At 43.9% G+C, this 12,689-nt stretch overlaps 1 protein-coding gene across 1 annotated transcript; it reads right to left on the bottom strand.

The window, feature by feature from the left end:
- Nucleotides 1–1,326: 1,326 nt before the first annotated feature.
- LOC143803777 (olfactory receptor 8G17-like) lies at nt 1,327–2,295 on the bottom strand. Its single transcript, XM_077281544.1, has one exon. The coding sequence runs from the start codon at nt 2,293–2,295 to the stop codon at nt 1,327–1,329; it is 969 nt and encodes a 322-aa protein (XP_077137659.1).
- Between the last annotated feature and the right edge of the window lie 10,394 nt (nt 2,296–12,689).

The following is a 12,689-nucleotide window of genomic DNA, read 5'->3' as shown; positions in this document are numbered from 1 at the left end:
ATGTTTTTCGAGTGTGGGAGCAAACCGGAGAACCCAGAGGAAGGAAACCCTTGCAAGCACGAGGAGAACATACAAACTCCTTGCAGATGTTGTCCTTGGTGGGATTTGAACCTGGACACTTTCAGACATGTTGGAAAATACAGTCATTGATGGGTCAGTGCCTTTTTAGAATAACCACTAGTAGGAGCTTAGTGCATATAAATGTTTATGGCTACTATAGATTTTAATAGGAGCTGTAAAAATAGACAGAATGCAGTGAACTTTTGCCCGAAATATGAAATGTAGGCAAGTACCAGCCCATTATTCCTCTATGATCCAATTAAACTTCACATGCTCAGCCTCCATTGAAATAAAATTTCAGTTGAGTGCTTAAAACTCCAACAAATCACCTTTTGGTGAATTCGATGAACACTAAATCCAAACTCTTATCTCTATTTCTGATACCCTTTATTTAATTAATTCCATATCTAAGTGGGATATACAATCGCATTCCATGCCAAGAATTCAATCAATTATGTGGTTTATTATTAGTCATAGATTTGTAATGAGGTTCTAGAAAACTGGTCTAATTACCATAAGGTTATTTTGAGATTCCAAACAAAAGAACCAGAAAGATGCACCAAGAGGATAAAACAATTCAGATTATCACAAATAAAACAAAACACTACAAAATCTACGGATATCTTATATTCTGTTTTGTTCATTATTGATAATCAATACATTTAATCAGAAAAAGAGAATAAGGTAACTGAAGACCAAAATTCCTTAAAATTGATTTTATGGCCTTATTTTATACATCGGAACTGCTGTATAAAATATAGAGAACTTGTACTGTAGACTATCTTTATTGACATCTCGAATGGACTGTCTAATGAATGTAGTTTGAAGGTGAAGAACATCTGTGAGATGTGAGGAACATGTGTTGGAGGCTTTATTCTTTACTGACTACACTTAAGATCTTAACTATGATGGCATTTATGAAAATATCTGAAATATGGGTCAGTACAAAAGGCGCAAGATTTTAAAGGGTCTTAAAGAATGAACAATTCATTAAAAACTCACATCTTTGCTAGAAAAATACAAATGTCAGCTATACAACTTGCAAGTGAAATGGCTTTAATCTCAGTGATCCTACTGAAAGATTTTTAGTTAGGGTACATACACAAGGGATAAAGGGATAACTTCATAGCTAAGTAACTTTTAGGTATGTATTTAGAATTTGGGAATGAGCTGTAGAACAGTAAAACACAGGGAGATCATAAAAATTCCACGTGGTTGACCTTTATTGGATGTAAACCCTGGTCCTGAGTCATTTAGGCAACAGTGTTAATCACGGAGTAACCGTGCTGCAAAAACATTACATTTCATGCTGAACTGATGTAAATGTCGTTGTAAGGCCAACTTTACATCTCGGTTCTTCAGGCTGTAAATCAATGGGTTTAACATTGGGACTGCCACCATATTGAAGAGAGAAAGAAGTTTCTTGTGTTCTACATCATTTGAAGTTGGACTTAGGTATTGACTGATCAAAGTGATGTAGAGAAGAATGACGACAGTGAGGTGTGAAGAACAAGTGTAGAAGGCTTTACGCCTTCCACTACTGGTGCGAATCTTCAATATCGAGTTGATAATAAATATGTACGATATAATGGTCAGAAAGAGGGGAAGAATGGTCAAGATGAAAACTCCTTCAATTATTGTAAACATTTCAAAGGAAGTGTTCACCTTGCATGCAAGTTTCTTGAGGGGCACAAGATCACAAAAGAAGTGATTGACCACATTAGATTTATAGCAGGAAAAACTTCTCACTAGAATAACATAAGGAGTGATTTCTACAAAGCTCACCACCCAACATGCAACTGCCAACCAGCAGCAAAGTCTCCAGTTCATGATCACAGAATATCTTAAGGGGTTGCAGATGGCCACATATCGATCATAACTCATGGCTGTTAGTATCAGAAGTTCATCACTAGTTAGCCATCCCAGAAAATAAACTTGTGATATACAGTTCACGTATGAAATGACTCTGTCCCCAGTGATAAAAATTAGAAGTCCCTTGTGGAGAGCTGCAGTTGTAGAAGACATGTCCACTATGGACAGATTTCCCAAAAAGAAGTACATGGGTGTGTGAAGTACATGATCTAGACAGACCACCATTAAAATAGTCATGTTACCACCAAGTGTAAAGAGATAAATCAAAAGAAGAAGAAGAAATATTGGAAGCTGCAACTCTGGGACTTCAGATATCCCTTTAATAATGAAATATGTCACCATGGTCCAATTTCCTTGCTCCATACTCTATGGCTTGTTTTTTTTATTGAAACCCCTGTTTCAGAAATAAAGAAAGCATTAATATATACAGTATATTAGATATTACACTACCATTAAATACATTTTCCAGGACCAATAAACTGACCTATCAACATGAAAAGCCATCAATATAGATTGGTGAGTTTCTAGCTCACCGCAAATCCTCTTAGTTTGAGGCATAGCTCAATACTATCGTTAGAACCTGCGACTGATATTATATCTTTCTGCATCTTTATCTCACTCAAATGAATGGGGAATGCCATAGCGACCTTCAATCGGCCAATTGTTGGGATTGCCAAGAGTGTAAGAATAGACCACCATTTTAGTTGTGTTGGACCCTTTCAAAGACTTCTCCAAGAAACCATATCTTTTTAAGATACCACTCATTTATCTAGACCAATTTGTGATTGATTTTGGGTTTTACAACAGTGTATACATATATGCTGGAAATTTTTCTTGAGGTGGCATCATCTCTGGAACACAGCTTTTCAATGTGATTTTGAGTTCTCATCATAAATAGGTTTCAAAGTATTTATTTTTACACATGTCGTTTGCCAATAATGGTCAGTGGAACTGTTTGGGAGACAAAACTGCACATGCATAGAGCAATATTCCCTAGTAGGGTAGGGAAAGTTGGTAGTATGTGCTCACCTGGTGGTGTTATGTGAATGCACAACACCTGTAGACACGGGTAACTGTTGCTCGGCCCCATGGCTGAATAAAAAAATCTTCCAGATGAGTAGTAGTAGAGGAGGGTGATATAACGCTGAACGGGCTGCATTGCGGTAAACAAGAAGTCTTGTGTGTTCCAAAACTCTCTTATATTGTACCAACGCGTTTCAGCGCCGGACAATATTTCTTTTTTACCTTAATAAAGGTGCTGGTCCAGAACTGAAATGCATTGATATATTAAAGAACTGTTTGGTGTTTGGCAACACAAAACGATTCTCGTTTACCGCAGCACAGCCCATTCGATGTGATATTGTCCTCCTCTATAGATAATGGTCTGTGTTAGCCTCCTAAGTAATAATGGGAAGAAATTACTGGCGCTTCATACGCCTGTCTTATGCGCATTTACATCAGAGTAAGATGCGCTAAATCTATTAAGAAGACCATGCTGTCTAAGAAATGTGGCTTATTTCGAAGTATTTAGCACCATAAATTGTAACCTACATCTTCTGTTCACATTCATAAGCTTGGTCTATAGTTTTAGGTATAAGTCTCAAAAACTGATGCATAGCTCTGCTCACTTTGATAGTCACCTTTAAAAATTGCTAGTATGCAAAAAAAAGTAACATTTTTTTGGGTAATGCCAATAATATATCTTCCGAAAATGTTTACCAACATCTCATTTTACAGTTGTTTATTAATGTTGAGCAATGAACTTAATCAGTTTAAATTAAACTTGGCGTCAGAGCCGATAACTTCTGATCATTGAGGGTGCAGAGTGTAGGATCTCCACTGATTTGATATATATGATAGACGACACCTTTAAAAAAATAATGCACTCAGAAATACATGATAATGAATATTTATGTGACAAATGTCTGATTGTCACCACAAAATGAGTAATTTTTCCATTCTGGTGTTAAAAAATAAGTATTAATTTGTTCTCGATGATGAGGAAGCGTTTTACGTCTAGTCCTACCTAGAGATCATTAGCTTTTCATCTTTCAAAGCCAATCCGTGGTGCACATGGTCCATAGTCTGCCAGAATTTTCTTCGTCACTCAGTTCAGTTGAGTTTCCACCCATCATCTGTTACCTGTTCATAAAATGAGCTTCTGCATCATATATAGCCAGAAAAGTCTTCATTACGAGTATACACAATCTCTGAGGGATATCACTAATTAAAATTAATGAATCAATCACACCTGACACCTACAAAATTTAACGTGATGATATTTTAACCTATGCTTTAACTCATTATATACAAACCAAATTGACTTGAGTCCTTGTATGTTTATTTCAAGAGCTCAAACTTTTTTTTAATCTCCCATAAACCTAGCCATATAAGTGCGTGTTTTTTGCATAAGTTGTTTTTCATGGCTGCATTTTTGGATGCATGGAAAAATTGTGTTAGGGCTAGCGGAACGCACCGAGTAAATATAGATGTTTATTATTGGTGCGTTCGCAGCCCGGGGTCCACCGTGCAGGTGGAACCTGCTGCTAGCAAATGAAGGCACTATATGGCAGTTTAAGCGAACTCTGTTACTTCACAGAGTCGCCCGGAAACAAGACGCTGTGCCCTGTTAACCCTACAGGAGTACACAGCTAACTGCCAAACTGAAGGCAGTCTGTGGTAACGAACACATACAATCTCCTCACCGGTGAAGCAGGTATTCTTGGGGATTATTTCAGCCGGGGCCCTAGATCCACACACACAATCTCCTCGCCGGAGGTGCCGGCATTCTAGGGGCTTATTTCAGCCGAGTCCCTGAACACACACATAAATGTGACCACACTGGCGCATGCACAAAACTGATTCAATACTAGCGCATGGCCGTGCGGTCATGAGAACCTTAAATAGCTGCAGCAAGAACAGGACCTTCCTAGAAGGACCAATGAGAAGCTGCTACAGAGCCTGAGCACCTTCAGGACCTTCCTGGAGGACCAATGGATTTAGCTGCAGTATCTGAACATGTGACCCTTGATCTCCACTGAGAGATCTTACTCTGGGCATGCTCAGAATGAGAAAAGCAGGACTTAGTCCCAGAAGCATCTGCTCGCCACTGCCCAGCACTGGCTTTAATGGCAGAAGCTGGAAAAGCAGCAATAACCCTTTGGACAGAGTCAGACTGAGCAAGATGCTGGGACTGACGTCTCCACTGAGCAGGCTCCACTGCGGCTGGAGAAGGATGGGAGACCGCAGCGGAGATGGCTCGAGATTCCCCCTGTGCAGAGGGGGGATCTCGACCCCTAACATGGCCCCCCCTCCTTGGACCTCACTACTTTCGAAGGCAGCAATGAGCTGTGGAGCTCGAATATGCTCAGCAGGCTCCCAGGACCTGTCCTCTGGGCCATAACCCCTCCAATCCACCAAATAAATTTTTTTGCCACGTACCACCTTGCACCCCAAGATAGCGTTCACCTCGTAATCATCCGTAGATGAACCCGATGTCCCGGCAGATGACTTGGAAAACCGGGACATGTATACGGGCTTCAAGAGGGACACATGAAAGGTGTCGGTGATACCCAGGCGTGGCGGAAGGGCTAAACGGTAGACCACAGGGTTAACCTGTTCGAGGACCTTGAAAGGACCCAAGTAGCGAGGTGCAAACTTAGTGGACTCAACTCGCAGCCTGATGTTTACGGGCGGAGAGCCACACTAAGTCGCCAGGAGCAAAGGTCGGAGCGGGGCGCCGATGTGCATCGGCGGAGGACCTCATTCTCTCTTTGGAAGCCCGAATGGCATCCTGAGTGCGGTCCCAAATGTCCTGTGCCTCCACATCCCAGTCTGCCACCCTGGAATCGGCAGAAGACACGGGCATGGGCACAGGTACCTGCGGATGCTGACCATAGTTAAGGAGGAAAGGTATCTGTCCAGTGGAGTCGGCTACAGCGTTGTTCAGAGCAAACTCCGCCCACGATAGCAAAGATGCCCAGTCATCCTGCCTAGCTGAGACAAAATCTCGCAGGTATGTGACCAAGGTCTGTTTGGCTCTCTCTACCAAGGCATTTGTCTCGGGATGATAGGAAGAAGAGAGATTTAACTCAATACTGAGAAGATGACAAAGCTCTCTCCAGAACCGAGATACAAACTGGGGACCCCAGTCACTGACAATTTTGTCCGGCATACCATGTAGGCGGAAGATATGTTTAATAAACAACGCTGCCAAGGCCCGTGCAGAAGGTAGCCGTGGAAGCGGCACCAAATGCACCATTTTAGAAAAATGATCGGTGATTACCCAAATGATGGTACAGCCACGAGACTTGGGCAAACCCACCACAAAGTCCATCCCGACCATCTCCCAGGGCCTGTCTGCCACCGGCAGGGGATATAACAAACCAGCTGGCCGTTGTCAAGGAGACTTATTTTTGGCGCAGGAGACACGCTCGAACATAGTCTCCGACGTCACGGACCATATGTGGCCACCAGTACGTTCTCGCCAGCAGCTCAGATGTCCTTTTAGTCCCAAAGTGCCTACCCACTCTGGACGAATGAGCACAAGAGAGAACCTCCGGTCGCAAATTTGCTGGCACGAAAGTCCTACCTGGGGGCACAGACTCAAGCAAAACCGGAGCCACGGTCCTCAGACTCTCCGAAGGGACAATAAGCCGAGGTTCCTCCTCCTCCGCTGATGACACTACGGAGTGGGAGAGAGCATTGGCACTAATGTTCTTCTCCCCAGAGAGAAAATGGAGGGTGAAATGGAACCGGGAGAAGAAAAAGAATTTATCCGCTGGGCAGTCTGAATATAAACCAAATTCTTGTGGTCGGTGAAAACTTGGAAGGGAACGAGCCCCCTCCAAGAGATGTCTCCACTCCGAGAAGGCCAACTTCATAGCTAGCAACTCCCTGTCCCCGATGGAATAATTCCTCTCTGCCGGTGTGAAGGTCTTAGAGAAAAAGAAGCAGGGATGCTTCCGACCTTGAGCATCCTTTGGAATAGGACTGCACCTGCACTGACAGATGAGGCATCCACCTCCATTATGAAAGGTTTATATACATCGGGGCGATGTAGAATGGGAGCGCTAGCAAAGTGGGACTTAATAGAGAGGAAGGCCTTGGAGACCTCTTCTGACCACAATTTGGGATTTGCTCCCTTTTTGGTGAGGGCAACCAAAGGAGCTACCAAAGTTGAGAAGTGGGGAATGAACTGGTGATAGTAATTAATGAACCCCATAAAGCGCTGCACCGCTTTGAGAGAATGGGGTTCCTGCCAGTCCAGCACAGCCTGTAGCTTGGCAGGATCAATAGCCAATCCTTGGGCCGAGATGATATAGCCCAGGAAAGGCAAAGACTCCTGCTCAAACACACACTTCTCCAACTTGGCATACAGGGAATTTGCCCGTAGGAGGTTGCAGACTTTGCACACATCTCTCCGATGGGAGTCTATATCTGGAGAGTAGATGAGAATATCATCCAGGTAGACTACTGATGTGAATTCTGCTCTTGGGTTCCCTCCGGTGGTTGTTGGTGGTAATACAGTTGTCCCTGGGTTGCAATCCTGGGCAGGTGTCCCTGCTGATTGCAGCTCTGACTGGGGTATTTAGGTCTGCAGGATCCATTAGCCCTTTCCAGTTGTCCATTGTTCTTGGAGGTTTTGCATCTCTGTCTGTTCCTCCTGCCCTGCTGCCAACTCAACAAAGATAAGTGTCTGGTTTTTGTTTCTTCAGCACACATGCAGTGTGCTTTACAATTCAGAGCTATTCATTGTGTTTTCTTGTCCAGCTTAGACTGTGTTTGGATTTTTTCAGTCATGTTGGATTCTCAGGAGATGCAGATATACATTCCATGTCTTTAGTTAGATGGTGGAATTTTTGTATTATCTGCTGTGGATATTTTTAGGGTTTTAATACTGACCGCTTAGTATTCTGTCCTATCCTTTACTATTTAGCTAGAGGTGCCTCTTTTGCTAAATCCTGTTTTCTGCCTGCGTGTGTCTCTCCTCTAATACTCACAGTCAATATTTGTGGGGGGCTGCCTATCCTTTGGGGTTCTGCTCTGAGGCAAGATAGAATTCCCATTTCCATCTATAGGGGTATTTAGTCCTCCGGCTGTGTCGAAGGTGTCTAGGATGTGTTAGGTACACCCCACGGCTACTTCTAGTTGCGGTGTCAGTTTAGGGTTTGTGGTCAGTACAGGTTCCACCTCTCCAGAGAACGTCTAATGTGGCTCCAAGGTCACCGGATCATAACAGTACAACTGGCCAACAATGAGTTAAATGCATCTCAGAAGAAGGGAAGAAAGTTGTTTAGCCATTTTTTTTTCTGTAGCCTGTTTTGCCTTTCCTTCCCTCTTTTTCTCTGGGTGGCTGAGGAGTCTTGTGCTAGCATGGATGTTCAGGGATTAGCTTCTCATGTAGACCAGCTTGCTGCTAGGGTACAGGGTATTTCTGATTATATTGTTCAGACTCCGGTTTTAGAGCCTAGGATTCCTACTCCTGATTTGTTTTTTGGCAATAGGTCCAAATTTTTGAGTTTTAAAATCAACTGTAAACTGTTTTTTGCTCTGAGACCTCGATCCTTTGGTGATACCATTCAGCAGGTTAAAATTGTCATCTCCCTGCTGCGTGGCGATCCTCAGGATTGGGCATTTTCCCTGGAATCTGGGAATCCGGCCTTGCTTAATGTAGATGCCTTTTTTCAGGCTTTAGGATTATTATATGATGAACCAAATTCTGTGGATCAAGCGGAGAAGACCTTGTTGGCCCAGTCTCAGGGTCAAGAAGCGGCAGAATTGTATTGTCAGAAATTTAGAAAATGGTCTGTGTTGACTAAATGAAATGATGATGCTTTGGCGGCAATTTTCAGAAAGGGTCTTTCTGAATCCGTTAAAGATGTTATGGTGGGGTTTCCCCCGCCTTTTGGTCTGAGTGATTCTATGTCTTTGGCCATTCAGATTGATCGGCGCTTGCGGGAGCGCAGAACTGTGCACGCTGTGGCGTTGTCTTCAGAGCAGATGCCTGAGCCAATGCAGTGTGATAGGATTCTGTCTAGAACAGAACAACAAGGATTCAGACGTCAGAATAGGTTGTGTTTTTATTGTGGCGATGCTTCTCATGTCATTTCAGTCTGCCCTAAGCGTACAAAGAGGATCGCTAGTTCATTTACCATCAGTACTGTACAGCCTAAATTTCTGTTATCTGTGCCCTTGATCTGCTCATTGTCATCATTTTCTGTCATGACATTTGTGGATTCAGGCGCCGCTTTGAACTTAATGGACTTTGAGTTTGCCAGGCGTTGTGGTTTCCCCTTGCAGTCTTTGCAGAACCCTATTCCTTTAAGGGGCATTGATGCTACACCTTTGGCTAAAAATAAGCCCCAGTTTTGGACACAGGTGACCATGTGCATGGCGCCAGCCCATCAGAAAGATTGTCGTTTTCTGGTGTTGCATAATTTGCATGATGCTATCGTGCTGGGTTTTCCGTGGTTGCAGGTACATAATCCTGTGTTGGATTGGAAGTCTATGTCTGTGACTAGTTGGGGTTGTCAGGGGGTTCATAATGACGTTCCTTTGATGTCAATCTCCTCTTCTTCCTCTTCTGAAATTCCAGAGTTTTTGTCTGATTTTCAGGATGTATTCGATGAGCCCAAGTCCAGTTCCCTTCCACCGCACAGGGACTGTGATTGTGCGATTGACTTGATTCCAGGCTGTAAGTTTCCTAAGGGCCGACTTTTCAACCTGTCTGTGCCTGAACATACCGCCATGCGGAGTTATGTTAAGGAGTCTTTGGAGAAAGGGCATATTCGGCCATCTTCTTCACCATTGGGAGCGGGATTTTTTTTTGTTGCTAAGAAGGATGGCTCCTTGAGACCCTGTATTGATTATCGCCTCTTGAATAAGATCACGGTCAAGTTTCAATACCTTTTACCTCTGCTTTCCAATTTGTTTGCTAGGATTAAGGGGCTAGTTGGTTTACGAAGATTGACTTTCGGGGGGCATATAATCTTGTTCGTATTAAGCAGGGTGATGAATGGAAAACTGCGTTTAATACGCCCGAAGGCCATTTTGAATACCTTGTGATGCCATTCGGGCTCTCTAATGCTCCATCTGTTTTTCAGTCCTTCATGCACGATATCTTCCGGACTTATCTTGATAAATTCATGATTGTATATTTGGATGACATTTTAATTTTTTCCGATGATTGGGAGTCTCATGTGGAACAGGTCAGGATGGTATTTCAGATCCTTCGTGATAATGCTTTGTTTGTGAAGGGGTCTTAGTGTCTCTTTGGAGTGCAGAAGGTTTCTTTTTTGGGCTTCATTTTTTCTCCCTCATCTATAGAGATGGATCCGGTTAAGGTTCAGGCCATTCATGATTGGATTCAACCCACATCCGTGAAGAGCCTTCAGAAATTTTTGGGCTTTGCTAATTTCTATCGCCGTTTCATTGCTAACTTCTCCAGTGTGGTTAAACCCTTGACCGATTTGACGAAGAAAGGCGCTGATGTGACGAATTGTCCCTCTGCGGCTGTTTCTGCCTTTCAGGAGCTTAAACGCATATTTACTTCTGCCCCGGTGTTGCGTCAACCAGGTGTTTCTCTTCCGTTTCAGGTTGAAGTTGACACTTCTGAGATTGGGGCAGGGGCCGTTTTGTCTCAGAGGGATTCTGTTGGTTCCTTGATGAAACCGTGTGCCTTCTTTTCCCATAAGTTTTCGCCTGCTGAACGCAATTATGATGTCAGCAATCGGGAGTTGTTGGCTATGAAGTGGGCGTTTGAGGAGTGGCGACATTGGCTTGAGGGAGCTAAGCACCGTATTCTGGTCTTGACCGATCATAAAAATCTGATTTACCTCGAGTCTGCCAGACGGCTGAATCCTAGACAGGCTCGATGGTCCTTGTTTTTTTCCTGTTTTGATTTTGTGGTCTCGTATCTTCCGGGTTCTAAGAATATTAAGGCTGATGACCTCTCTAGGAGTTTTTTGCCTGATTCTCCTGAGGTTCTTGAACCGGTCGGCATTCTGAAAGAAGGGGCGGTCCTTTCTGCCATTTCCCCTGATTTATGACGGGTTTTTCAGGAATTTCAGGCTGACAAACTTGACCGCTGTCCAGTGGGGAAACTGTTTGTTCCTGATAGATGGACTAGTAGAGTGATTTCTGAGGTTCATTGTTCTGTGTTGGCTGGCCATCCTGGTATTTTTGGTACCAGAGATTTGGTTGGTAGGTCCTTTTGGTGGCCTTCTTTGTCACGTGATGTGCGTTCTTTTGTGCAGTCCTGTGGGACTTGTGCGCGGGCCAAGCCTTGTTGTTCCCGTGCTAGTGGGTTGCTTTTGCCTTTGTCGGTCCCTGAGAGGCCCTGGACGCATATTTCTATGGATTTTATTTCTGATCTTCCGGTTTCCCAGAGGATGTCGGTTATCTGGGTTGTTTGTGACCGGTTCTCTAAGATGGTTCATTTGGTGCCTTTGCCTAAATTGCCTTCCTCTTCTGATTTGGTTCCGTTGTTTTTTCAGCATGTGGTTCGTTTGCATGGTATTCCGGAGAATATTGTGTCCGACAGAGGTTCCCAGTTTGTTTCTAGGTTTTAGCGGGCCTTTTGTGCTAGGCTGGGCATTGATTTGTCTTTTTCTTCCGCATTTCATCCTCAGACAAATGGCCAGACCGAGCGAACTAATCAGACTTTGGAAACTTATTTGAGATGCTTTCTGTCTGCTGATCAGGATGATTGGGTGGCTTTCTTGCCATTGGCCGAGTTTGCCCTTAATAATCGGGCTAGTTCGGCTACCTTGGTTTCGCCCTTCTTTTGTAATTTTGGTTTTCATCCTCGTTTTTCTTCAGGGCAGGTTGAGCCTTCTGACTGTCCTGGTGTGGATTCTGTGGTTGACAGGTTGCAGCAGATTTGGGCTCATGTGGTGGACAATTTGGTGTTGTCTCAGGAGGACTCTCAACGTTTTGCTAACCGTCGTCGGTGTGTTGGTTCCCGGCTTCGGGTTGGGGATCTGGTCTGGTTGTCTTCCCGTCATGTTCCTATGAAGGTTTCTTCCCCTAAGTTTAAGCCTCGGTTTATTGGTCCGTATAGGATTTCTGAGATTATTAATCCGGTGTCTTTTCGATTGGCCCTTCCGGCCTCTTTTGCTATCTATAATGTCTTCCATAGATCTTTATTGCGGAAATATGTGGTGCCCGTTGTTCCCTCTGTTGATCCTCCGGCCCCTGTGTTGGTTGATGGGGAGTTGGAGTATGTGGTTGAGAAGATTTTGGATTCTTGCTTTTCAAGGCGGAGGCTTCAGTACCTTGTCAAATGGAAGGGTTATGGCCAGGAGGATAATTCTTGGGTTTTTGCCTCTGAAGTCCATGCTGCTGATTTGGTCCGTGCCTTTCATCTGGCTCATCCTGATCGGCCTGGGGGCTCTGGGGAGGGTTCAGAGACCCCTCCTCAAGGGGGGGTACTGTTGTGAATTCTGCTCTTGGGTTCCCTCCGGTGGTTGTTGGTGGTAATACAATTGTCCCTGGGTTGCAATCCTGGGCAGGTGTCCCTGCTGATTGCAGCTCTGACTGGGGTATTTAGGTCTGCAGGATCCATTAGCCCTTGCCAGTTGTCCATTGTTCTTGGAGGTTTTGCATCTCTGTCTGTTCCTCCTGCCCTGCTGCCAATTCAACAAAGATAAGTGTCTGGTTTTTGTTTCTTCAGCACACATGCAGTGTGCTTTACAATTCAGAGCTATTCATTGTGTTTTCTTGTCCAGCTTAGACTGTGTTTGGATTTTTTCAGT

The sequence above is a fragment of the Ranitomeya variabilis genome, chromosome 2 (assembly GCF_051348905.1).
Source record: "Ranitomeya variabilis isolate aRanVar5 chromosome 2, aRanVar5.hap1, whole genome shotgun sequence".
NCBI lineage: Eukaryota > Metazoa > Chordata > Amphibia > Anura > Dendrobatidae > Ranitomeya > Ranitomeya variabilis.
The sequence above is the reverse complement of the archived record's forward strand: the minus strand, read 5'-3'. Positions and strand labels throughout refer to the sequence as shown.